General features: G+C 37.1%; 1 protein-coding gene across 1 annotated transcript; it reads left to right on the forward strand.

Moving 5' to 3' along the window:
* Positions 1-14,735: 14,735 nt before the first annotated feature.
* Positions 14,736-23,409, forward strand: LOC140170063 (uncharacterized). Its single transcript, XM_072193383.1, has 4 exons — positions 14,736-14,858; positions 17,009-17,062; positions 18,399-18,590; positions 20,173-23,409. Exons 1-4 carry the CDS (start codon positions 14,855-14,857, stop codon positions 20,442-20,444), a joined length of 522 nt encoding a protein of 173 aa, XP_072049484.1. The 5' UTR covers positions 14,736-14,854; the 3' UTR covers positions 20,445-23,409.
* Positions 23,410-25,215: the final 1,806 nt, after the last annotated feature.

Consider the following 25,215-nt stretch of genomic DNA (forward strand, 5'->3'; position numbering starts at 1 on the left):
TTTATTTGGAGGTTCATAGGTGCGTAATTTGGATCCGTGGCTATTATGATAGTACTGTACAAATGCGCGTGAACCGCCCAAAAAATTTGGCTATATTGAAGCTTGAATGCATGGTCAAATATTGTTAAAATTAGAACTAATTTATGCAAAAAGAGATTAATTTGGTCACGCAAATGTACACAGGTATCAGTTTTGGCCCCAAAGACCGTGGTACCTGGACCTGTGCCCACTCTGGTAAATCTACCCATGGGCCTTTGTGTACAAAATAAGTTTGCAATGAGAAATAGTATTAAAACTGAACATGCTGAAGTGTGCAGTTTACGTGCAAAGAAATCCAATTTATTTGCAATATTTTCTTGATTTAGTTGTATTTGATCAGATTGGTACATAATCATACTGATTTGTAGCCTACTTTGAAAGAGATATAAAATTTTATGATAAAAAGTGTCAGTATTTCTTAGACCAACCCAGATGTTGCATGTTGCTGATCATCTTTAATGTTATACTAATTAATAGATATAAGTGCCATCATTTTTTCAAAGAAAAGCACTGAAAACAAAAACTTGCCCATGTTAAAAGTGGTATAGAGGGTCTCAATTCGCGAAAATTTTGGGTTTTGAAGAGGAAAACTTTTTTTGCCCCCCCTTTCCTACCACCTAAAACTTTTTAGTCCCCCCTCTTTTAAGGTCCAAAACTTTTTTGGCCCCCCCTCCCTTTTCCCAGCCCCCCCCCCCCCCACCAAAGTATTTCTGAACACTCCCTTAGTGTCATGTATGGTCACTGATGGTAGGCCAATATGGCCATGAGTTTGCAATATTGAAATTGTTATTGAAATCAGTTTGCTAGCCCCGGGCCTAGCCCTAGACTAGTCATGCTAGCATCATGCACTCAGTCATGCACTACACATAATTGTGCGACATACAATGTAGATTTGACACAGGTTCTGTTTTGTATTTTAATTGAGGTCAAACTCATGAACTTACCATTTAAATGTTGATATCAAGATGAACAGAAATAAATAATCCATTCTACTTTCTAGTCATAAACCGGCACGGATCTCACTGTTTAGTGTAATGTATGGTCACTGATGGTCATGAGTTTGCAATATTGAAATTGTTATTGAAATCAGTTTCTTCCAAGTTCAAGATAAAAGTAACATGATTGTATTGAAATGTAAGTTATAAACATTCTTCCTGCTGTCCAGCGGGTATGATGTAGACACGATGATTGCGGCCTAGTCGAGCCTAGCATGCTAGCCTGCATGTCAGTCGGTCTGCTGATTCGCCGCAAAAATACCTCCAATTTTGCACAAAACAATCCATGATGTCAAATTATCACATCCAAAGTGTCGCCATGAACGTCAGCTTCAACTTCTCCAGCCAAAGTTTTTCCATTGATAATCAGGTTTCATGTAATCATGAAATTAAACCTTGTTTAATGTGTATTCCCATTGCCACACACATCATAACGGTTGTCCGACTTAATTTCTACGATATTGCTGATGTGATGAGGCTACAATCCATAATTAAATACCGAATTAAAAAAATACTAGTTTGCGTCTGACGTCAGGACAAAGGCGCGCCGTGATTGGTTGCTGACCTGCGCAGTATGGCATTTTGGTCTGGTTGACAGGACGGCATACGCAAGCTAGTCTTTTTTAATTCGGTCTTCAATTATACAATATATGAGTTTAAAAAAATTCTAATGCATAATTCATGAGCTTGATAGACCCGCACCATTGTCACCACGTGCTAGGTGTTTCTAGAATCCCTATAAAATAAGATTAATTTTAATGCTAAGTAATTGCACATGCTGAGGAAGCGTGATTACCTTTTTGAACATTCGGAAATGGCGATAGGCGAATTTATGTATGGCGCAAAGAGGTGGGGGATATATATTGGGCTCTCGATATTGGGCGGAAATTAGAGTACTTGTCAGAATATAAATTTGTACAATCGGCCTACATGCCGCGCAATGTGCGGCATTTTAGGTGTAAATTTCAAAGCAAAGTACCTCCTGCGGAGGCAGAAAAAATAGAAGTGCTGTCCTCCAGCGACCACGTAGGCAATCGCTTTGAACTTTGACCGTAGACATGGTAGAGATAGATAAGGCAAATTTGTGACCAAACCATAAGGAACTCGCTAATGTCAATTGATGCATGTGTGCAACAGTGCAAGTGGCACCACTCGGCTATGCTGTTTGTTTTAGAGGAGGCATTTTAAAGGTATTTTGTTTATTTACATTTGCAAAATACGTAGTACAAAACCTTTACAGAGAAAAATGTTTATAAAATTAACAATGATCATTAGAATTAATATTGATTATTAAAAGAACGTCCATTCATAAAAATATTACATAAAACACAATACGTACATCATAAGTCAGCATAATATACTATTCTCAAGATATACAATGTATAATAATTATTAAAACTCATAAGCCATTAGAGGCTGCGCATTTTGAAGGTATTTTGCCTCTGACCGGAAATTAACCCAAAATGACCTTTGATGCGCAATAATTCTTAAAATTCATAGCCATTATTAAAAGAACATCCATTCATAAAAACATTATATAAAACACAAGACAAGACAGCAGAATATAATTCTCAAAAGAATATATTTGTACAATGTATAAAAATTATTAAAACTCATAAGCCATTAGAGGCTGTGCAATAATTCCGAGCCTGTGAGAGGGTAAAATTGGGGGGGGGGCAAGAACTTGAGCCAAAAAAAGGGGGCCATTTGTTGGCTCGAAATTAAAAGGGAGATGGTGCGATCAAACAGATCAGTCAACACTAACATTTGGTGGAAAACAAATAAGAATTTATTCTTGATTGAAACCGCACATTATTGCCTTAATGTTGTATAAGTAGCAGCAAACTGGAAACACCACCTTGTCATGTGCATAGATGAGTCGGTCACCTTGCCGATCATGAGGTGCAACCCCCGGCACAGGCGCATACACTAACCATCAGGAACTCCTGTATTGGCAGAAGACAAATATGTACAAATCATAAATTAAACACCAACAAAGAGGTAACTAGAAAGGGGAACAGTCAGTTCTTAAAGCCTAGGGATAATAGTCCACTAACAATCTCATTCGCAAAAATATCCCTACTTTAGGGACGCACCATTTGGTTTTCAGGGGGACATGGGAGTTTTGGTCAGGCGGATGTTTTGTTGTTGTTAAAAAGAGTGACTAAAATGTATATGTTTTCGATATTATAACCAGGGGGCCCTTCCCCCGGCCAACCCCGCTACACTTGGAACGCGCTGTAAATGAATTAGCTTGAAATTCTCCTGGACAAGGAACTTACTGTTGATTGTCTCGCTGTAATGTCTAGAGTGTGCGCTTCCCTGTGTTGTTGTTTGATGGTTTATGGGATGATGCGGGTGTTTTATGTCAGCGACAACCTGCAAAGTGTGCTGAGGCGTGTGGATCAGCGTCTAGGCGTTGTGCATGTGCACGTGCGTAGCTCACTATAAATCACTGCGTTTTTTTTTGTAAAGGTCAGTTACGCGCAATTGCTTTGCGGTGCGTTGCGTTCCCGATATATCAATAACCATTTGTCGCAACTCAACGCAACTCGTCACACATCCAAGTTAAAATGTATTTAACTTTACCGCAATGCAGTATTTTGCAGTATGATGCAGTGCGGCAACTCGCCGCATCGCAATGCAATTGCGGCGTAGAATGAACGGAGCTTTAGGCGGTAACTCTTTTACTTACATAATCCGGTACACCTTCAGCATCACTGAACTCCCCGATTCGATAAAGTTTTGGGTTTGATTTCTTCACGGAATGATCACAGACTAATGATAAAGTCAGTTTCCTATAAATATAATAACAAACATAATATAATAGCCTAAAAGGTTTTACTCACCACTTCTATACGGTAGAGTATAAGCAGGGCAAAATTTCCTCGGGGGAAACATTACTAAGTTGAAGCTTGACCCGCTCCCGGAAGCTTATAACTTTCTGCAACCATAATGGGCCGCAATACCACCAACTCTTAGGGTTAGGATTAGGGCTAGGGTTATAACAGTTATAAGCTTCCAGGATGCGGTTTAGCGTACGGCCCATCATAGTAGCATAAAATAAACACACCTCCTGAAATGACTCTAGCGGAAGTAATGTGCGTGACACAGTTTCATCGCCCCAATATCTTCAAGGCAGAAATCCCCATGATGGTAGGTCGAATCCACTAGTTCTCCAACAGCCACGTATGGCGATTTTGTTCCGACCTGTTTAATAATTTTGAGACTATGGGCCGAGGGACCTCCGACCAAGGCTAATTGACAATAGCCCGGTCAGAGGTCAGTGAGCCTGGTACGTTTCTTTCCCACTCATCTACTTCAGACTGACCATGCTGACTCCACCAGTCGTCTACCCTGCGCATGTACTGTGTTATGCTCCGTAATCCTGTGGGTTGACAAATCAGGTCAACAGTCCTTTTTTTTCTTCTGCACATATAAAATCCGAATTTTTGTCAGTTTTTGATTTCAAAACGCAAGATTGATTTTCAATACGCACGCTTAAAATTATCATGTTCTTTCAACACATTTATAATGACATATTCAAGTGCAAATCTTTATTGTTATAGAAGCCAAAAATAACGAGAGATGTTCATCATTTTTTACCCCGGTATTCAAAATCCTATCGTCTGAATATCAAATAGCAGAAACACCACTCTGCGCCAGTGCTCAACTCGGCTGCCAATTCCCTAGCCCACCTAGAAAGGAAAGGGGAATTCTATAGAGACGTTGAGACACTGCTTATTATTGTCCCTCAACAATGTAGGATTTTTATTCTGTTTGCTCGTTACTAACAATAGGGTAGTTAGATAAAACAATTTCGTGTAAACAAAACCAAATTTTACTCACTAGTTTGACGGTTTCGCTTTTCATGGACGAAAAGCATCATCAGAAACTAGTGAGTAAAATTACATGAAATTGTTTTATCTATTTATCTACAAACCTGATGAATCTGTTGAGTGAATTGGGTAGTTATCATTGATTAGGAGCGAATAGAAGTGTCAAATCTATTTTTAAAATTGTAGTATAGCGGCGTGGTCGCAAATATACATGTATTGATTTAGTTTCCCGCGCCTGTACAATATAATTATTTACCTGGCGTTGTCGCTGTGTGTGAAGTGCGCGAAAATATCTATTAGTAGAGGAACAGCGCTAACCGCTTACGTTTGGTGTCCAATATTAGAATAAAAGTTTGATAGTGTTTGTGGCATGGCTGAAGGGTACTGAACAAATTTGGCAGTCGCGACATTGGCAAAAACCCAACATTGCACCTTTACAGTGCAAATTCTTGATTTGAGTTCCAACTTTTTGTAAATTCATCTGTGTGATATTTAGCTCCAATACTAAAGTCTACCCCAATTTTTGCTCATTTGTAATAATTTTGAAAAAATAATGAACAAAAACAAAAACGTTGTCTTGGTATTTTCCGCAATGGCGTGTCCAAGGGAGGGGGGGGGAAGGAGGAGCTGCCCGTGTGAGAAGTCTTAGCCCCCCCCACTCCTGTGTGATGCTAGCCGCCCTGGTAAGATTTTTAGCCCTTTTGTACTTTTGCCCCGCCCCAAAGCTGACTTGCTTCTTTACCAACCCTCTGGAAAAAGTGCTGGCTACGCCACTGGGCTCCCGTCTTACCTTGTCTTGTTATCTGGGTCTGTGTGACTGGTGTATGTTATAGTGGCACCGTCATTACTGAAAGAAGCCGAGCTGGCGTCACCAAGGGGGTTGAACATGAAACTTCCCGATGAGTTCCCTTGAGTTGTGTTACCTTGTTGACATCCCTGTGAACGGAGCACCAAAATGACATTTTGACATGTTGAAGTGACGAGATAATAATTGTCGAGACTATACTTCATGTCGAGATAAAAGTGATGAGTTAACAAAATGTCGAAATGATGAGATACAGAAATCTTGTAGAAATAACGTGCAATCTATGTTTTCAATTAGTCAGACTGGACCTGATGCATGTTTTCTGGCATTAATTTTTAAAGTAATGAATGGTGTGTTTGTATTTAATTTAATTCTTTCAAAATTTGAAGAGCTTATTTCCAAACTGTGTTAAGTCCACAAGATTTACTTTGAAGAAAATCAGGAATTTTCTTTATGGCAATGAAAAAAAGTTCGATTTCTATAAAATTGCATTGAAGTGAAGATGACATATATAGGACCATAAAAACATGTTATGTTAAAATCTAGAGACTTTTGATTTTTTTTAATGAATTAATTTGTTTTAAAAATAGCATGGACTTACCACGTTTTGACACAAAACGCAATTTCTGTCATGGACTTAACACATTTTGACACAAAACATAGTATCTGTAACACAGGACTAACCATATGTTTCTCAAACTAGTCTTAAAAGATAACAAATTTATTAAAAACATACAAAATGTGATTCTCTCTACTATAAAACACAATTTTGCCACAAAACACCTTGCATCTCGAACCCCCTCCTCCCGCCCATTTTTTACCAAAATTCGACGTTTAAAATAGTTCAAAATTCAAAACTTAGTTGTATTGCATTTCCCAGAATTGAATAAACACCATTTCACTGACAATAAGTGATGACCTGAAATATCCACTTGTTTTATCACATTATCACAATTTCCCCCTACCCCCATGCTGCCACCCTAATCTCATATTGACAGTCCTAGGTTTTTGTATACCTTTAACTTTAAAATTATACCTTGAATTTAGTAGCACATTTTGATAATCATACAACATAATAATATCAAACACTAACTCTATCTACCATCACAACCTCTCCCTCTCCCCCTTCCCACCCTGTCCATGTCTTTCTGGAGGTATCTATCAAATATTTAAGAAATCCCATACAAACTAGGCCTACTACTACTAGGCCTACTACTAATAATAATAATAATAAAAAAACCCACCTTTTTATGCAGACCAAATTCTGAGGTATACTAGTCTCTAGACCCTCCCTCGGGTCCATGGAGAACGACTGGTAATGTAGATTACATAGCATTAAAAATCAACCCAATACATGGACCCTCCCAGTCTGTAAGCAATTTGACTTCCAGTTCCCACAAAATGCTGGGAGTTCACTTTTACGGATTTGGAGTCACGCAATCTTTCTATATACCACGTCCATGTTTTCACTACATTAACGTTTGTGTAAGCGACTAAACAACGATATTGTATCCGACCAATCAACGCAGCTTGGCAGCGCGGGGATATTTGAAAAGGCTTCCCTAGCTAAATAATGTGCAAACATTTGCAAACCGCACGCGATAATATACGCAATATGGACAATAGGCCTAAGTCCGAGTCGAGTGGTTGCCTTTTATTATTGCGCGTACCATGGGTCTATCAGACGCGTGCCACTTGAGCTCAATACCTCTCAGTTGTTGACAAGTGTCCCATCCGATCTTGCGTCACATCCCGCGGCATAGCTTTGTGCTACCATATTTGAATTGAAACTGGGGCGGGGCTTTCGTAATTGACATCGGAATCACCGTGCTTCGTTGAACGAATATTTGGAAGTGAGATCTCTAACAGATTGGACCAGTCTCGGAATCAGCGCTCAATGGACTTTCGCGTTCACTTATAATACGAGTATATTTCTATATTGCTGCATGGTTGACTGTGGTGGGTGTAATTAGTGGCGTCGATTTGTGGATGAAGAGGAATGGGTTTTGGCATTGAAGAAAATAAGGGGGGAGTTGGCATTTTTTTTCATAGGGCATTACGTAATTATTTATTGTTACATTATCCAGAGATGGAACCGAACCGAGACTGGGGGCCAGTCTAACTAGTCTCAGGACCAAACAAGAACGAAGACGCAAAGCAAGGCAGTTTTATCAATCATGCAGAACTTGGGCGATTAACAGCTATTGGAAGCCTTATGACGTGCTACTTGCCTACAAGCTGCCCACAAGGGCAGTGTTCGTGGACTTAACATAGTTTGCTAGCAAACTGGATTGGACTTAACACGTTTTGGAAAAAAATCGATACTTTGTGTGTCAATATTTCAGAACTTGACTAATTTTGGGGAAAAAACATACACATTGCTGGATAGCCCTAGTTACTCACTACCCATTTTCATCAAAATCTCAATTTTGAAGGTGGGTGGACTTAACACGGTTTGGATATAAGCTCTTCATTTGTTGGTAATGGTAACGGTATTTGTAATATCGAATGTTTTATGCCAGAGGATGATTTAAGCACTTCCCAGCACTCCACTGGGGTCAACTTGCGGTTAGCAGCTGTGTGAGTGAACATGCCACCACTGCCCGGGACCACTGCATAAACGTGTATGGTTAAATTTGAATTTGGACTGATATATTTACAATAAAAACACATTCAAAATGTCGGTCGATTTCACATTTTATGTTATCTACAGAAGGTGTGAATTATCCTTCATGCATACATCACTTTAGATCTGAAATCGACTAAGTAATAATGACACACGGGCAATTCTAAAACAACATCTTTTGCACAGACTTAAATGGGATTTGAGAAGTTAAGTGGCAGTTGAAACTCGCGTGATAACACTTTTACAGTGCATGATGGGGCTTCCTTAAATCATCCTCTGGTTTTATGCTTGCTATATGTATCCTCATCAGGGACCACAGTGGAAATTTGTTTATTCTTTTGCATGCGTTTTTTAAACATTGGTTTGAAATCTGAATAAAATGAAACAAATGACGGATTAGTTGATGAGATTGTGTCGAGATGACGAGATGAATGACGAGATGATAATTGACGAGATAATGACGAGACAAATGACGAGACGGATAAGATAGATGACGAGATGAATGAACCGACATGACTCACGTTCGAGATAATTGACGAGATGAATGACGATATGAATGACGAGAAATGATGAGATGAATGACGATATGAATGACGAGATGAATGATGAGATGAATGCTGAGATGAATGACGAGAAATGACGAGAAAAAATGAGATGAATGACGAGATGAATGATGAGATGAATGACGAGACGGAGACGACAACGAGATGAAAACGAGATGAATAACGAGATGAATAACGAGATGAATAACGAGATGAATGACGAGATGAATGACGAGATGAATGATGAGATGAATGATGAGATGAATGACGAGAAATGCCGAGAAATGATGAGATGAATGACGAGATGAATGATAAGATGAATGACGAGATGAATGATGAGATGAATGACGAGAAATGACGAGAAATGATGAGATGAATGACGAGATGAATGATGAGATGAATGACGAGATGAATGATGAGATGAATGACGAGATGAATGACGAGAAATGACGAGATGAATGACGAGATGAATGACGAGATGAATGATGAGATGAATGACGAGACGGAGAAGACAACGAGATGAATGACGAGATGAATAACGAGATGAATAACGAGACGAATGACGAGATGAATGACGAGATGAATGATGAGATGAATGATGATATAAATGACGAGATGATTGATTGATTGATTATCATACCACTACGCCATTACATCTGTAAGTATCATTAAAACCGTAGCACGGATTAAAGGCATACTTCCATTCAGCTTTGTCGTCACTTTTAGTGTTTCCACTGAGGGGAGCTTCGTACTTGAATCTGAAAAGAGAATAAGATTGGTGCAGATAAGATGGAAGTACGGATGATAAGATAAATGACGGTAGCTTTCTTGAAGAGATTGGATACTTTGTTAGCAGTGTGCTTCGACTATATTTGTAAATACGTAATACGCATGTGACACATGGGCGCGACATACCAAGACCACGAAGTGTGACCAAATCCTCATAGGCCTACTATAGAGGCCCTGCATGAAATTATCGATTGGCTCCAAACAAAGGATTTGAGCCGGTGTCCTTCACCGTAGTTATGGCGGAGTGCAGTCCATTCAATCAAATGTTGTCATCAACCTATTTGATCGTAGTGCAGGGTTATGTGTATGAGACGAACTGTCACGGTAGATTGCAATAATGCTTTTGTTGAATGCATTTGAGTAGTCCGCCATATTTACGGGATGATACGTCACATGCAAGGCCTCTATTGACTACTATACAGACAAGGATAGGAAGTTTTTAGATAAATATCATCAAAGGTTATATTAACTTTATTAACAAGCAAAATTATTAAATATTGATTGAATTTTTGATATCTTATGAAAAACAACATTTTGAAAGTATTTACCAACGGAAAAAAATATTTATCGATGGAAACGCTTTCAATAATTTCACAAATTTAAACACAATATACAATTTTGCTGCGCAACCTGGTGTCATTTACCGCAAACTGCACAGGAAGACCACCCACTGTACCGAAGGTCTAGTTTACAAGCTGTTATGGCAGCGTGGAGGTAGGAATGTATCGTTCATACATAGGCCTACTCACGATATAACGACGTTTCTGATTGGATTTGCACCCTTTTTTGCTGGTCATAAATACCGTTTATGACCAGTACGCAGGGCATAAACAAGCTGCGTCACGCAGCGTTGGAATTAGGGGTTCATTCATAGGATTGAGGGCATGATCGCTGTTTATGCCCGAGGCGTGAGCCGAGGGCATAAACAGCGATCATCTGGAAATCATGAATGAACCCCCAACATTCTTAGCAATTCAATAAAGATGAAAATAATAAGGGTTTACAAGTTTAAATAACATTTCCATACGTTTTCCTTCATAAATTGAAAGAAAATGAAGTAGGCCTACTTGCAGGAAGCAGCTCGGCTCATGAGGTCAACGGCCGGGAGTCAACGCGTGATACGCGTCATCTTTTGCGCTCCGCGTGAGATGGGCGCGGTGTCATGCGCGTATACGCAACACTAGCAAATCGTGGATCGTGTTAATTGGGTTCCAACGCTGCGTGACGCAGCTTGTTTATGCCCTGCGTACTGGTCATAAACGGTATTTATGACCAGCAGGGCATAAACAAGCTGCGTCACGCAGCGTTGGAACCCAATTAACACGATCCACGATTTGCTAGTGTTGCGTACACGCGCATGTCACCGCGCCCATCTCACGCGGAGCGCAAAAGATGACGCGTATCACGCGTTGACTCCCGGCCTTTGACCTCATGAGCCGAGCTGCTTCCTGCAAGTAGGCCTACTCATTTTCTTCCAATTTATGAAGGAAAACGGTATGGAAATGTTATTTAAACTTGTAAACCCTTATTATTTTCATCTGTATTGAATTGCTAAGAATGATGGGTATGTATGAACGGGGTTCATTCATAGGATTTCGGGCATGATCGCTGTTTATGCCCTCAATCCTATGAATGAACCCTTAATTCATAGTCTCCGTCCCAGTCGGCTTGTAAATTTCAAATAAAAACTTATATGAAAATAAGAGACATAATGAGACATTTAGGCCGGCCCTTGCCTATACTGGTGGCTCTGAAAAGAGCCGTTCACTGAAGAATGCCTCCTGCCAACAGAGAACAAGCAGACTTCACCTATTTGCTAATCTAAAAGGTTTGGTGGCTCTGAAAAGAGCCGTTCACTGAAGACTGCCCTCTGCCAACAGATAACAAGCAGACCTCGCGTATATGCTAAATTAAAAGGTTTAGTAGCAGAGGCGAGATCTGTTTGTTCTTTGTTGACAAGAGGCAGTCTTCGGTGAACGGCTCTTTTCAGAGCCACAAGTAGGCAAGGGGCGGCCTAAATATCTCATTCTTAGGTACTTTGTCCTGAAGAAGTCAGAGCTACTCCTGACGAAAGATTGACAGTTCTAAACTTGTCCGACGGCGAACCCGCTAAAAACTTAACAATTGTTAAAATAATAAATTCATCCAAGATAATGCTTTTAACAATATTCCTGATGTATTATGGATGTATGTTTGTGACCCAGTTTGAAATTACCTTGGATAGCCATCCGTCCTTCCTAGAGATGATATGTCGATGGCACTTCCATTCGTAAACTTACACGAACAACTGTTGACCTGCGTGCATTCATCAGCTGCAGTAACACTATACGAGACTATGCAACAAAGTACTGCCAGAGTTATGCCGACTAAGAAGGATGACTTCACTTGAGCCATTTTGAAGTTTTATATTGAGTTTATATTGGAGGTGCTAATGTATTTGTTCCCGGGATTTGTTACAGAGTTAAGGGTAGTATATCACGGTATCCAATGATGCTACTATAATATTTGTACTATATACGAAGTGTTTGTTTGGGTCAAAACTGATGTTTATTCAGAACGCGTGATTATCTAATCATATGAAATCGTACTGATTAAAGGTCGAATTGAAATATTTGACAAGCGGATGAGGACATATTTTTTTCCACCATGGTGGGATAATTCTATATTGACACTTAATTTGGGTGTACTTTGTCTGGGGTCCAATCTCTATCATGGAAAATTTGCTATATCTTTCTAAATATATGATTGTTTGTTTTAGATTTGGGTTTTAGCGTTTCATATTTGAAAGAACTAATGTTTAATTGCAACATTTCGAAACCACAAACCAAAACTGGGTGCTATAATGTACAAGATTGGGCTACGAGTATGCATTTTACCAAGTTAGCAATAGGTAATTGCTTCATTTTGCATATGCATGACTTTCTTTATTATACTCAAAATCGGATTTTATTATACATGTTATAAGGAAGTTGTTTACGTGCATTAGGCTCTTTCACAGCCGGTTTCTGTCGTGTATGTTTGCGAGTGAGCCACAAGCAGACTGGGTTGCCAGGGACTACAGGACAAAATACCTGTTTCTGACTATAACTATTAGTAAGGTCTAGCTGGATTTGGCACCATACTGATAATGGTTAATTGGAAATCTGAAAATAAACACTTATTTTGTAAACAGATGATACTCTGTGATTATTTATTAGTTATAATACTGTGTTCTTGAAACACGGGGAAAATACAAAGTGTAATACAAATAATCATGCATAATTCTCAAACGGAAAAATGTGGGAATACACTTTTTTCGTGGATATCTACTGATGTCATAAAAAGAGGATCCTGGAATCACAAAATACTCCTTTAAGGGGGTACTACACCCCTGCCCAATTGTGCTTATTTTGGCATTTTTCTCAAAAAATATAGCGCATTGGTGACAAGTAAGATATGTATATTATAGGGGCAAGGACTACAACTACTGCACTGGAAATGTTATTTCAGCACAGACAACAGTTGTGGAGGTACAGTAAAAAATGAGGGAAACCCAATATTTTATAAATCAAGAACTACTTTCCTTGAGTTGCTGAATTTTCAGTGCAGTAGTTACTTGTCACCAATGCGCTATAATTTTTGAGAAAAATGCAAAAATAGGCACAATATTGGCCAGGGGTGTAGTACCCCCTTAAGACAAAAATTAACCTAATTTGGGACTATTTCAGTATGAAAATTGTTGCGCGTTTCGTGCACATTAAATCTGGTTAAGTTTGTTTTCACCCTGGTCTTATACTGAGCAATTTTTGTAACACGAACTACAAGGGGGAGGGGGTTTTGCAACCGCCCTACACTCTCAGAACTACTTGATTCAAATTTGAATAGGATCTATAGGGACCCTTAATATGAAGCAATTCAGAATTATGAAAATGTAGAAGGTCATGAGATTAAAAACGTTTGGGAGCTTTGGGTGACATGATCTGGGATTAAAGGAGTATTTCGTGATCATAGCATCCTCTTTTTATAACATTTTTCAGTAGATATCCACGAAAAAAGCATAATTTTTATTCCCAAAATTTCAGTTGGATTCCGATTTTGCGTTTGCGAGTTATGCATGATTATGTATATTTCACTGCTCCATAGACAATGTGTTGTAATTTCGTTCTGGTATACCAGAATGAAATTCAAATTTCACGATATCTTTGCTTAACGAATTAATCTGCAAGACATTTTTTGTACATAAACATTATGTAGCCAGAGGTTTCCAGTAATCATGGTGATATAAAAATCTCAACTTTTTTTGAGAAAAGTGGGGGTATGATGCTGTGGATCACAAAATGCCCTTTTAAGCAGCCATGTCACCCAATGCCTCACCCTTTTTAGCCCCCCGTTTACAAATACAAGCAGTACTCGACCTGCCTGGTGTTTTTAAGGTTCCGTGTAATCCACTTTATAAAAATACAATATATACAGAAAAATTGACAGGTAATAATATTAAATGAAGAACAAGAAGGGGAGCAAAAAAAATGGCTAAAACCCGCCTCAGTCAAATTTTCTTTGCTCCCTTCATTCTTTATAAAAAGAAAGAAATGGGTCGATCCTTCATGTAATTATTTCGTGTAAGCTAATCCTAACCCTAACCCTAATCCTAACCCTAACCCTAATCCTAATCATAACCCTAATCCTAGCCCTAACCCTAATCCCAACCCTAAACTATAACCCTAAACTTAACCCCAACCCTAACCATAATTTCGTGTAAAATTACATGAAGGAATAAGCAAGAAAGGTGGAAAAAAAACAATAGGGTAAAACAATACAAAATTGAGAAAATTAATAATTCTATAAATTATTTTATACTATAAGTACTAATAAGTAAATTCACATTGCTCGACAATACGTGTGTATATATACAAAATATCATCGGAGATTTATTTTAACAGTTTTGCTATTATTATTATTTGATAATTATTATCGATAAATTGCGAACACATCCTCAAAATATATGATGATTTGCATATATACAATAGAAACAGCTGCTGATATGCATTGAATAAACCAAAAAGGTGTGAAAAATCTATTTCGTTTTTGCGCAATACCATTGTTTCATTTACTGTAAAATATTTAATCGATTAATATTTTACAAAAACGACATTGTTAGAAACTGTGGATTTTAGATATATTTTTCTCCTACCTGGAAACCTTTTAAAAGTGATTTACCGAAGAGGATTTATATACCAATTATGGGTGAGTAGCTTGTAATATTATGTGAACTTAATATCATGTGAACGTAATCGTATTAAAATAGTTTTTGGTCACTTTTTTGTTTAAAAAGAATTGCTTAAATTTGCACGCCGTAAGTCGGCGTTAGTAAGAATGTACATTATAGACAACACCCGTGTATTATTTTTGTCACGCAAAGATATTGTAATTTAGGTAACGTATATTATTTCATATCATAATTTATAATTGTAGTTAAGGCCTAATGATCATATTAATTGTAGAGTTTCGTACAGAAAAGAAAAGCGACAATTGTTTAAAATATGAGAATGTATAATACAGGCGAATTCAATTCAATACGAAGTGTCGACATACGGTATTTGAGTCTCTTATTTTAGACGAACGAACAAACAAACAAATATCAAATAAACATACAAATAGGCCGAACCCTACGAAATAAATGGGGAAAAAGAAAGAAAAGAGGACCACAATCAAATACGGTAACAAACGAACAAACAAACAAACAAAATATTGAACAAATACAACATACTAAACAAAATCAGCAGGAAAATAGATGAATTAACAAACAAACATATCAACTATAGAATATACATAAGCATAGACTGATGAAAAAAATACAATGGGCCGAGTATTCCCGCAATTAAGGTATTCCCGGGATGGAAAGACAACATTAGCATCACCATATTACTACCTCTGGAATAAATGGTTAAATCTGAAAGCTCAAACAACACCTTTGACACACCCAGCAAACACAAAACGTTTTCGACATCATTCGCAAAAGGTTATAAAAGGTGTCAGAAAATGTTTAAATGTCGGGTTATATAAAGGGTATATTAAGGATATAAAACGTTTTCATAACATTAAGAAACATTTGATAATCTACTACCCAGCAAACACAAAATGTTTTACAGAAAACGTTTAAATGTTGGGTTATATAAAGGGCATAAAAACGTTTTAATAACATTCCAAAAACATTTTTGAAAGCTTGATACAAAACATTCTAAACAGAATGTTATTTTGGGGTTGAAAAAATATTTTGTGAAAAATGTTTGCCCAACATATTTGCAATAACGTTTTAAAAACGTTTTCATGACCTTATATAACCCGACATTTAAAGGAGTATTTCTTGATCCTAGCATCTTCTTTTTTATGACATTTTTCAGTTGATATTCACGAAAAAAGTATATTCCAAAAATTTCAGTTGATTATGTGTATTACACTGCTCCATAGACAATACGTTGTAATTTCGTTCTGGTGCACCAGAACCAAATTCAAATTTCACGATATCTTTGCTAAACGAATTAATCTGCAAGGAATATTTTGTACATAAACATTATGTAGCCAGAGGTTTCCAGTGATACAAAAATCTCAACTTTTTTTGGAGAAAAGTGGGGGATGATGCTGTGGATCACGAAATGCCCTTTTAAATGTTATTAAAACGTTTTGGTAAAGACATTGGAAGAACATTTCTGTGTTTGCTGAGTGCAAATATTTTAACATAATGTTATTTAAGTGTTGACAAAATATTTGTAAAAAATGTTTGCAAAAAAAGTTTACAAAATCATTTTGAAAACACTTTTAAAATATTGTTGTAGCGTGTTTTCATACAAACCGTTTTAAAACGTTTTCATGACCTTTATATAACCCGACATTTTAATGTTATTAAAACGTTTTTACCTAAACCAAAAGCCAAAATATAACTTTTTAAAAACGTTATTTTAATAAACGTTTTTGTGTTTGCTGGGACACTTTCGGTGCTTTTAGTTTGAACCATTACTCCAGATGTAGCAAAACAGTGATACTGAATGTTGTATGTATGTTGTCTTGCCATCCTGGGAATGCCTTGTAGGTACTATAGACCTAACCTGCCTATAATAATGTATTAAATTTATAAGTCTATGCTTCTACTGTTAATACATAGAAATAGTGTAATATCTTAAAATAAGAATGATCGATTGTCATAGAAAAAAGTTTGGAATTATTTTTAAATGGAAAAGTAGAAAAAACGAAATGTTTTGTTGCAGATTGTTTAAGAAACATCCGGACACAGAAGTTGTAAAAGTAATTGTACTTTAATTAGTAGCCAGTAGTACAAAAAGTGTTTATAATTTCGCAAAGTTTCATAGCAAAAGGAATAATTTTCTTTGTGCTTTCAGGGTTGAGAGTCAACGGAGCGGTGGTTCTATTGCTTCTCGCAATAACCAGCACAGGTAATACAACGCTTGTTCATTCAATTGAGTGTTTGCTTTTTGTTTTTCTTTCTTTCATGTTGTGTTAAGGGGGTACTACACCCCTGTGGTAAATTTGTGACTATTTTTGCATTTTTCTCAAACAATAATAACACACTGGTAATAAAAATTATGTATATTATTGGGGCAAGGAATCCAATTACTACACTGAAATTTCAGTGACTCAAGACAAGCGGTTCAGTATATATGATAGGAAACGAGGTACATGCTAGCGGTACCTTATTTCTTATCATAAATAACAAACCACTTGTCTTGGGTCACTGAAATTTCAGTGTAGTAATTGAATTCCTTGCCCCTATAATATACATAACTTTTGTTACCACTGTGTTATTAGTTTTTGAAAAATGCAAAAATAGACACAAATTTATCGAGGGGTGTAGTACCCCCTTAATAGAAACTAATAACCCACGTTGTAGGTCAGGTCTGTCAGTGGCCCAATGTTTTGATTTTCTCAAAAGCACAATATTTTCGAAACATTATTATATTTGAGATACTTTCTGGTTGAAATGCATAATTTTAATACAATTATTGTGAACAGTACTTAATGCGAACGCTTGGGCCTCAGATATATGTCGAATACCTTCTTCTATAATCTTGGTTCTGTTGTGACGATCTTCTGTTTACCGCAACGGGACGTTGGTTACCTACCCGGATTATTCAGCAACGCAGCAGTTGCCAGTTTGTCTGCCAAGAAAATCGTCGAAAACGTGACTTAGATTATACTGCCCATTGTCTCTGTTCATTGGTATTTTTAGGTAGGCCTATCTTATGACATTTTCTAAGGAATTAAACAAATGCAAAACATATTCCAGTTGGTCTCAAGGGTAATTTTGTTAGCAACAAATGTCAAAGATTGTCTCTTAAACATTTTGCAAAAAACGTACCTATATGCTCAGCGGGATTTTTTTATCGTGTTTTTGGCCTATCTTAATTGGTTGTTTAGGGTCTAAGTCTTTGGGTGACAAATCTAAAGGAAAAATATGGGGTCTTTGGGTGACAGAGCATGTGCTGGTAAAGGGGTCTGTGGGTGACAGCGATGGTGAAAAAGGGGGGTCTTAATAGTCCTACATACGCGTCACATCCAAAGTGGGAGCCCCCCCCCCCCGGATTTCAGCACATCACATCATAGCTCCCATTGGGCGCCCCATTCATTTTTTTAAAGGAATCTTTATTATACTAAAAAGACACAAAATAGACAAACCTCCTTTTGCCTATGTTACTACATCAAGTGATACAACACTCTGTGCCGGCAAAGCCTTGTCTATTGTTTCTATAATATATTCTTTCTTTCTTGCAGCGTTGGCCATAGAGTGTTATCACTGCGTTAACCTGGAGTTTATTGAAGCACCTCAAATTCGAAATCTCCATTACAACGCGTATTGCAAGAACTTTGATGGGGGAAAAAAGAGTGTGACGTCACAACAGTGTAACAATGATACCGATGTCTGCCAGAAAATTACGGGCCAGTATAAATTTGATCACCCTGAAGGTAGGTCGCAAGTGATTTTTTTTTTATAGATGCAGTTATCATGCATGGTTATCAGCTAATTAAATTGCCTGTCTCTCCGTTCGTTCGTTCAGCTCGTAATCGGCGGGCCTTATAACATCGCGGATTAATATCAATATATTTTATTTGGAGAATTGTCTTGCGACATCTCACCAGAAGTATTGCAAATTATTGATGGAAGTCCTGTTTTTCGTCTACTTTCTTTAACAAGCAAACAGACCAGGTAGAGATCAACTATATCGCTCTTAACTTGGGTCTACTTTTCGGCGTAGTGATAAAAGCCTAATAATTTCCGCCGATTACGAGCTGATCAAAGTATCCGTAGCAAGTAACACACGATTTCTTTACTTCAAATCAATGGCCAAATTTCATGATATTTAGGTAGAGTGGAGGGAGAAAGTAGCAAGCGGGTGGATAGGGTGGACGAAATCCAGGGGCCCCAAGCGAAAATGAAATGGGTTAAGGATAGGGTTGATTAAGGAGATGTTAAAGGGGCCCGCACTGCTTCTTATTCTTTTGCCCCCGAGGCTCTTGCTATACATGCCTGGTGGAGCACAAGACTTGCTCATGATGCTGTATCAGGTTCTGCCCTATATAGTTCGATCTCCACGCATTTGGTTTTGACATTTGAATAACCCGCCCACCTCGATACGTTTCTTCATCCTGTAACGTTACTGAACCAATAAACATATATGGAAATTAAAATTAACATTTAAACACTGCAAAAACAACAATCAGATTAATAAAGAAAATGGGAATTCTTCTAACTCTGACTACACTGTAAATTGGCCAGAACTCATGGAACGCGTTCATTAATGTAACGGTTTTTTAACACATGACACGTGTTCATTGCTGTTCAACTTATTTAGAGAACACTAGTGTGAACACCTAATACGTGTTCATAAGATACAGTTGAACACATGACACATGTGTAACAAGTGTTCTAAAATATTTCAAAATATTTAAGAACATTAGTGTTCAAACTACAAGAACACCAGTGTTCAAATGAAACAAAGAAAGACATAAGGAAATAAGAACACGTGTCAAGTGTTCAAAAGGTGTTACAGATGTGTTCTAAGTTTTGAAAATGTTGTCTTATTTTTCACAATCAAATATTAATGTAACAATGTTTCCTTTTGTGATAGTGCCAGGTAAGGAGACACTATTTAAGGCAAATTTTAGTATGGAAATGCAGGCATCTTTTCATAACTAATCTTGGAAACAGAGACAGAACACTAGTGTCAAGTGTTCTATGACTTTTACAGTGTACATAGAGAACCTAAGGTTGGAAATGTGTGTGTGTGGAAGATGTAAGGAAAGTGAGAGACTTTATTTGAACATAATAAGGGCGGCAAATTTGAATTAGGTCTGAATTTTAAGTTTGAATTAAAATCAGTATTTGATCTGCATTGTCTTTACTGCGCACTGTGTGCTGTCATCCAGAATAATATGAGGCGCCTTGTGCACTTTTTTTTTTAAAACTCACCCTGTAGAATATTCAAATGCATTTAAAATATAATAATATATAAGTTGACCTGCTACCATTTTTTGTGTTCCAATTTAGCTGGGATAGTCGAAACTGACGTTGATCTCCGTCGTTGCATAAAATACAGCGAAAAAATGGAGAAGGATGTTGGTCAATGCCTCGGAAGCGATGACGTGGATGAAGATGCACATAAATTGGATGTGTTTCCCGGTGATGCTATGGGCGAGAAGTTGGAATTCAGTGGCAAAATATGTACGTGTAAGGAGGATAATTGCAACGGGGCGGCCAATGTTGGTATCAGTGCGATTTTGGTGGGTGTTTTTGTGCTGCTGATCCGTTTGGTCAACTAAATGGCCAGACAGAATTGAACTGAAAGAATACTAGTCAGGCGGGATTACTTCTGAAAGTTGGCTTTTTTTGGTTTTGTTTCGTTTAAAATATACTGCACTGTAAAAATTGTGTCTTAAATGAATAACGGATACTCTATCGCTGAGCGACGAGCTATTGGCAATGAGGTAGCGTGCTTTTCACAAAGCAACATAAAGCGCGCTACCTCATTGGCTAGAAAGCATTCGCTATAGACACTTAGCGATGGAGTATAAATTCAGTTTTGAAAATAGTGAAAAACGTTGGATGCCGATTTGAGACATATCGTCAACCTTAATAGTCCCATGTCGAGCCAGGAGGAGACACAAGTAAAGTGTTATAATAACTTAATTTTAACGTACCTTTTATAGAGACATGGTTTTGTGTTTATCTCTTCAAATGGATGTCTTACGTGCAGATGTCACTTTGTGTCTTACTGAAACAGGCTTGACAAGACTTGTCTTCAAGTGTGTCTCCCGACAAGACATGCATGCTTAGTTCTATGTCTTATGTTTTCCATTGTTGTTGACATGTCTACATACAAGACACACAAGGTCCGATTTCTCGAAGTTAGGCTAGTGGTCCGGCTTCCTAAACCAGTAGGCTATAGACCTACCAATGTACGTGGATACATTTTATCGATTAATCTTTCTAGGTGATGTATTACCGTATGATGTGAAATTATAAGATCTGGTATAGGACTAAAGTGGGCTTAAAAGTTTGATCTTAGGAAGCCTGACCTGTAGCCATGCTTCGAGCATGGAAAAAGAGATCATTTGCTTCCATGCTTCGAGAAACCGGCCCTAAACTGACACAATTTTTACAGCGTAGCTATATAACTGTTTTGAGAACAGTACAGCCTAAAATAGTTCGTGAGCTGTCCTGTATGTGGAACCTTTTAATGGTTGTACAAAGAACAGAAAAGTGTTCTGGAAAAGTAAGAAAGAACCATTTTAGACCTGAAAAGGGTTCTGGAAAGGCCATCAGAAATAACCATTTTAGGGTTCTTTCAATTTTTAAGAACCCCTTTCTCTCGAGGGTTCTACATACAGCACAGCCAAGAACCCTTAAAAGCGTATACAGTAATCAGTAAGGACAATGACACGGATAAAAGTGGTTCTAAAACTATAAAAAATCTTTACGCGTCTGGGCAAATTACCACATTTGTCAGTGGAACTGGTACCTCATCTGAGTACTTGATGAGTAACTAAATCTTGTAGGGCTACTGACTTATTGGATCCCGTGATGCATAGCGACTAAAGTTTTAAATTCAAATTTCAAACGTAATTTAGACCAACATTAATAGCACTGGTTCCGAGGTTTTGGATGGTTGTATATACTATAATATTATATCATATATAATGGGCTATTCCATTTAAAATCCACACTACCCCTGGGGAAGATTTTGGAAATATCTTCAACAGGGGAGTATAAATTTCAAATGGAATAATCACAATAAGCAGCTCCATTTGAATTACATACACCCCTTGAGAAGGATTCTGCCTGAATCTACGACAGAGGGAGGGTATGTTTTAAATACAGTCAATTAATGTGCTGAAATTCATACCCCCTGTGGAAGATATTTCCAAAATTTTACACAGGGGGAGTGTGGACTTAAAATGGATTAGCCCTAGATGTAAGTTAGAAATAGTGAAATGTAATGTAATCTTATACTAAATAAATTCCATAAACTTAACGAAATATTAGTTTTAAAATAATCTAATGCATTTGTGATATAAGATATTCTACATATAGGACCTACACTGCAAAAACAGTGTTTAGCATTAAACAATTCTAAACACATTCTTGCCTTCACTTTGTAAACTTGTTGATTGCCCGGGGCGCTCCCATATTGGTAAGCGTCATTCTGTCAATAGACCCTGTTTTGAAACAAACACCCGGGACAAACACGGCACATAAGGACCCCCTTTATTCTCCAGCTTACACCCAATGGCCCATTTTTAGAAGTTTGGGACAATTTTACCTTTAAATTATTGCAAAGTTTTACATTTTTTTGCCCAGAAAGTTATTTTCATTGTCAATGACATCAAATTTTAGAGGTCCCCCCACTGAATAACCTCGATTATAACCAGGTACGTCACTTTTATATTCGAGCCCCCCGGATGATTGACTGACTGATTGATTGGGTGATTGATTGATTTAGTGATCGATTGATTGCCTGATTTAGTGATTGGTTGATTGATTGATTGATTGACTGAGTAACTGACTTATTGGTTGATATATAGATTGATTGATTGATTGATTGATTGATTGAATGAATGATTGATTGATTGAATGATTGATTGATAATAATGTTTAACATATTTGAAAATTGCTGTTTGCGAATTTAATACGCGATGTTTGGCTTCTAAACATGTAAACAAAGGCAGGAATGTGTTCAATGGTTAAAAGTTTTTGGATATTGTATAAATTTATCTATAATAAAAATAACCTCACATACGTCTATAATTATGTAAATTGAATTCATAGCGTACTGTGCTCAAATAACTACAGACACAAGGCTGAAATTGTTTTGATTGCATTGTTCTTTGCAAATGTTTTGGATGAAAACCCTTTTTACATCTAAGAGGACCTAATCCGTTTTCCAATTCTCAAATGCAATAACAAATGTCTAAATGATTTACATATACCTGCAATGTTTTAGCTTGAAAGCCGTCTTGAAAACATGGTTCCTTTTAAAAAGCCACGAGGACTTGTACACGATATAAATTGTGGGGCTTCTGTTGAAAACATGGTTCCTTTTAAAAAGCCACGAGGACTTGTACACGATATAAATGTGGGGCTTCTGTTGAAAACATGGTTCCTTTTAAAAAGCCACGAGGACTTGTACACGATATAAATTGTGGGGCTTCTGTTGAAAACATGGTTCCTTTTAAAAAGCCACGAGGACTTGTACACGATATAAATTGTGGGGCTTCTGTTGAAAACATGGTTCCTTTTAAAAAGCCACGAGGACTTGTACACGATATAAATGTGGGGCTTCTGTTGAAAACATGGTTCCTTTTAAAAAGCCACGAGGACTTGTACACGATATAAATTGTGGAGCTTCTGTTGAAAACATGGTTCCTTTTAAAAAGCCACGAGGACTTGTACACGATATAAATTGTGGGGCTTCTGTTGAAAACATGGTTCCTTTTAAAAAGCCACGAGGACTTGTACACGATATAAATTGTGGGGCTTCTGTTGAAAACATGGTTCCTTTTAAAAAGCCACGAGGACTTGTACACGATATAAATTGTGGAGCTTCTGTTGAAAACATGGTTCCTTTTAAAAAGCCATGAGGACTTGTACACGATATAAATTGTGGGGCTTCTGTTGAAAACTGACCAAAATAGATTTTGATTATGTATCACATTAATTCTGAGGTATAAAACAGTGATACATAAAAAACGAAGTATTAAAATATTTGTCTTAGTTAATTGAGCACATGTCAGTGGGTATCTTGATATTATACATCGACAAGGTTTTAAATCAATAAACTGTATGAAATATTCGTTAATTTCTATTCGCATTTTGGGTCCATTTTTTGTTAATCAAGTGAGTGCAAGAAAGCCGTGTATATTGGAAGTATATAACGCCAATTACAATCTCAGCAAACACAAAACGTTTTACAAAACGTTTAAATGTCATAATAATGTTATCATGGATATACAAAGGGTATAAAAACGTTTTAATAACATTCAAAAAACATTTTCGACTTGATGCAACACATTCTAAACAAAATATTTTGCAAAAATGTTTGCCAAAATATTTTACAATAAATTTTAAAAACGTTTTCATGACCTTTTATATAACCCGCAAAACGTTTTGAATAAACGTTTTAAGAAAACTGGGAATAAAAGCGCCAACACTTCCTTCTTTTGTATTCTTTATAATTACTTGCTATCCTTAAGGCGAGTCATAGAGGAGTATGACATAGTGGTGTTTGCATTAAAACATTGTGATAAATTAAAGTGACACATAAGGAAAATGGTATTGGTTCTGTAAAGTAGATCACAAGGCTTGATATAATTAAGAAGTGCAATTTCCACCCACACTGCAAAAACAGCAGAGCAACACTTAATAAACACTTGAACACTTTAATGGCTAAAGGTTTGTACAGTATATAGGGGTGTTAATTTATAAACACTAAAACACGTAAAAATATGAAGATGTTTATGTTTTTAACACAAGATAGTGTTAAAAGCACACCGTTAACACTATCTTGTGTTAAAAACATATAAACATCTTCATATTTTCTTAAAAAGCACGTTGTTAACACTATCTTGTGTTAAAAACATATACATCTTCATATTTTGTACGTGTTTTAATGTTATAAAACCTTAGCCATTAAAGTGTTCAAGTGTTTATTAAGTGTACTTCTGCTGTTTTTTGTAGTGCATGTACATGATCTCGGGAGGGGAAAAACGACCAAAACTTTAGTTTTGATATATTATTGGCTTCCACTGTAAAAATTCCAGGGTAACACTTTTTTAACACTTCAACGCGTTTATTTCCGTACACTACAGGAATAAATGGAGGTGTTGCTTACCATTAACACTACAACGTGTTTACAAGGGTATTTTTCATAATAATTATTAACACTCCAACATCAGCAAAATTGCATTTGGGGCCATTTTTTATCTCCAAAATATGAAGGAAAAAAAGCGCTAGATGCGAAAAGCTATGCATGTACAAGGGCAGTTGTTTGAGACACATCCGAATTAGGTCTTACCAATATAAATTTTTTATATA

Source organism: Amphiura filiformis, chromosome 14 (assembly GCF_039555335.1).
Source record: "Amphiura filiformis chromosome 14, Afil_fr2py, whole genome shotgun sequence".
Lineage (NCBI taxonomy): Eukaryota > Metazoa > Echinodermata > Ophiuroidea > Amphilepidida > Amphiuridae > Amphiura > Amphiura filiformis.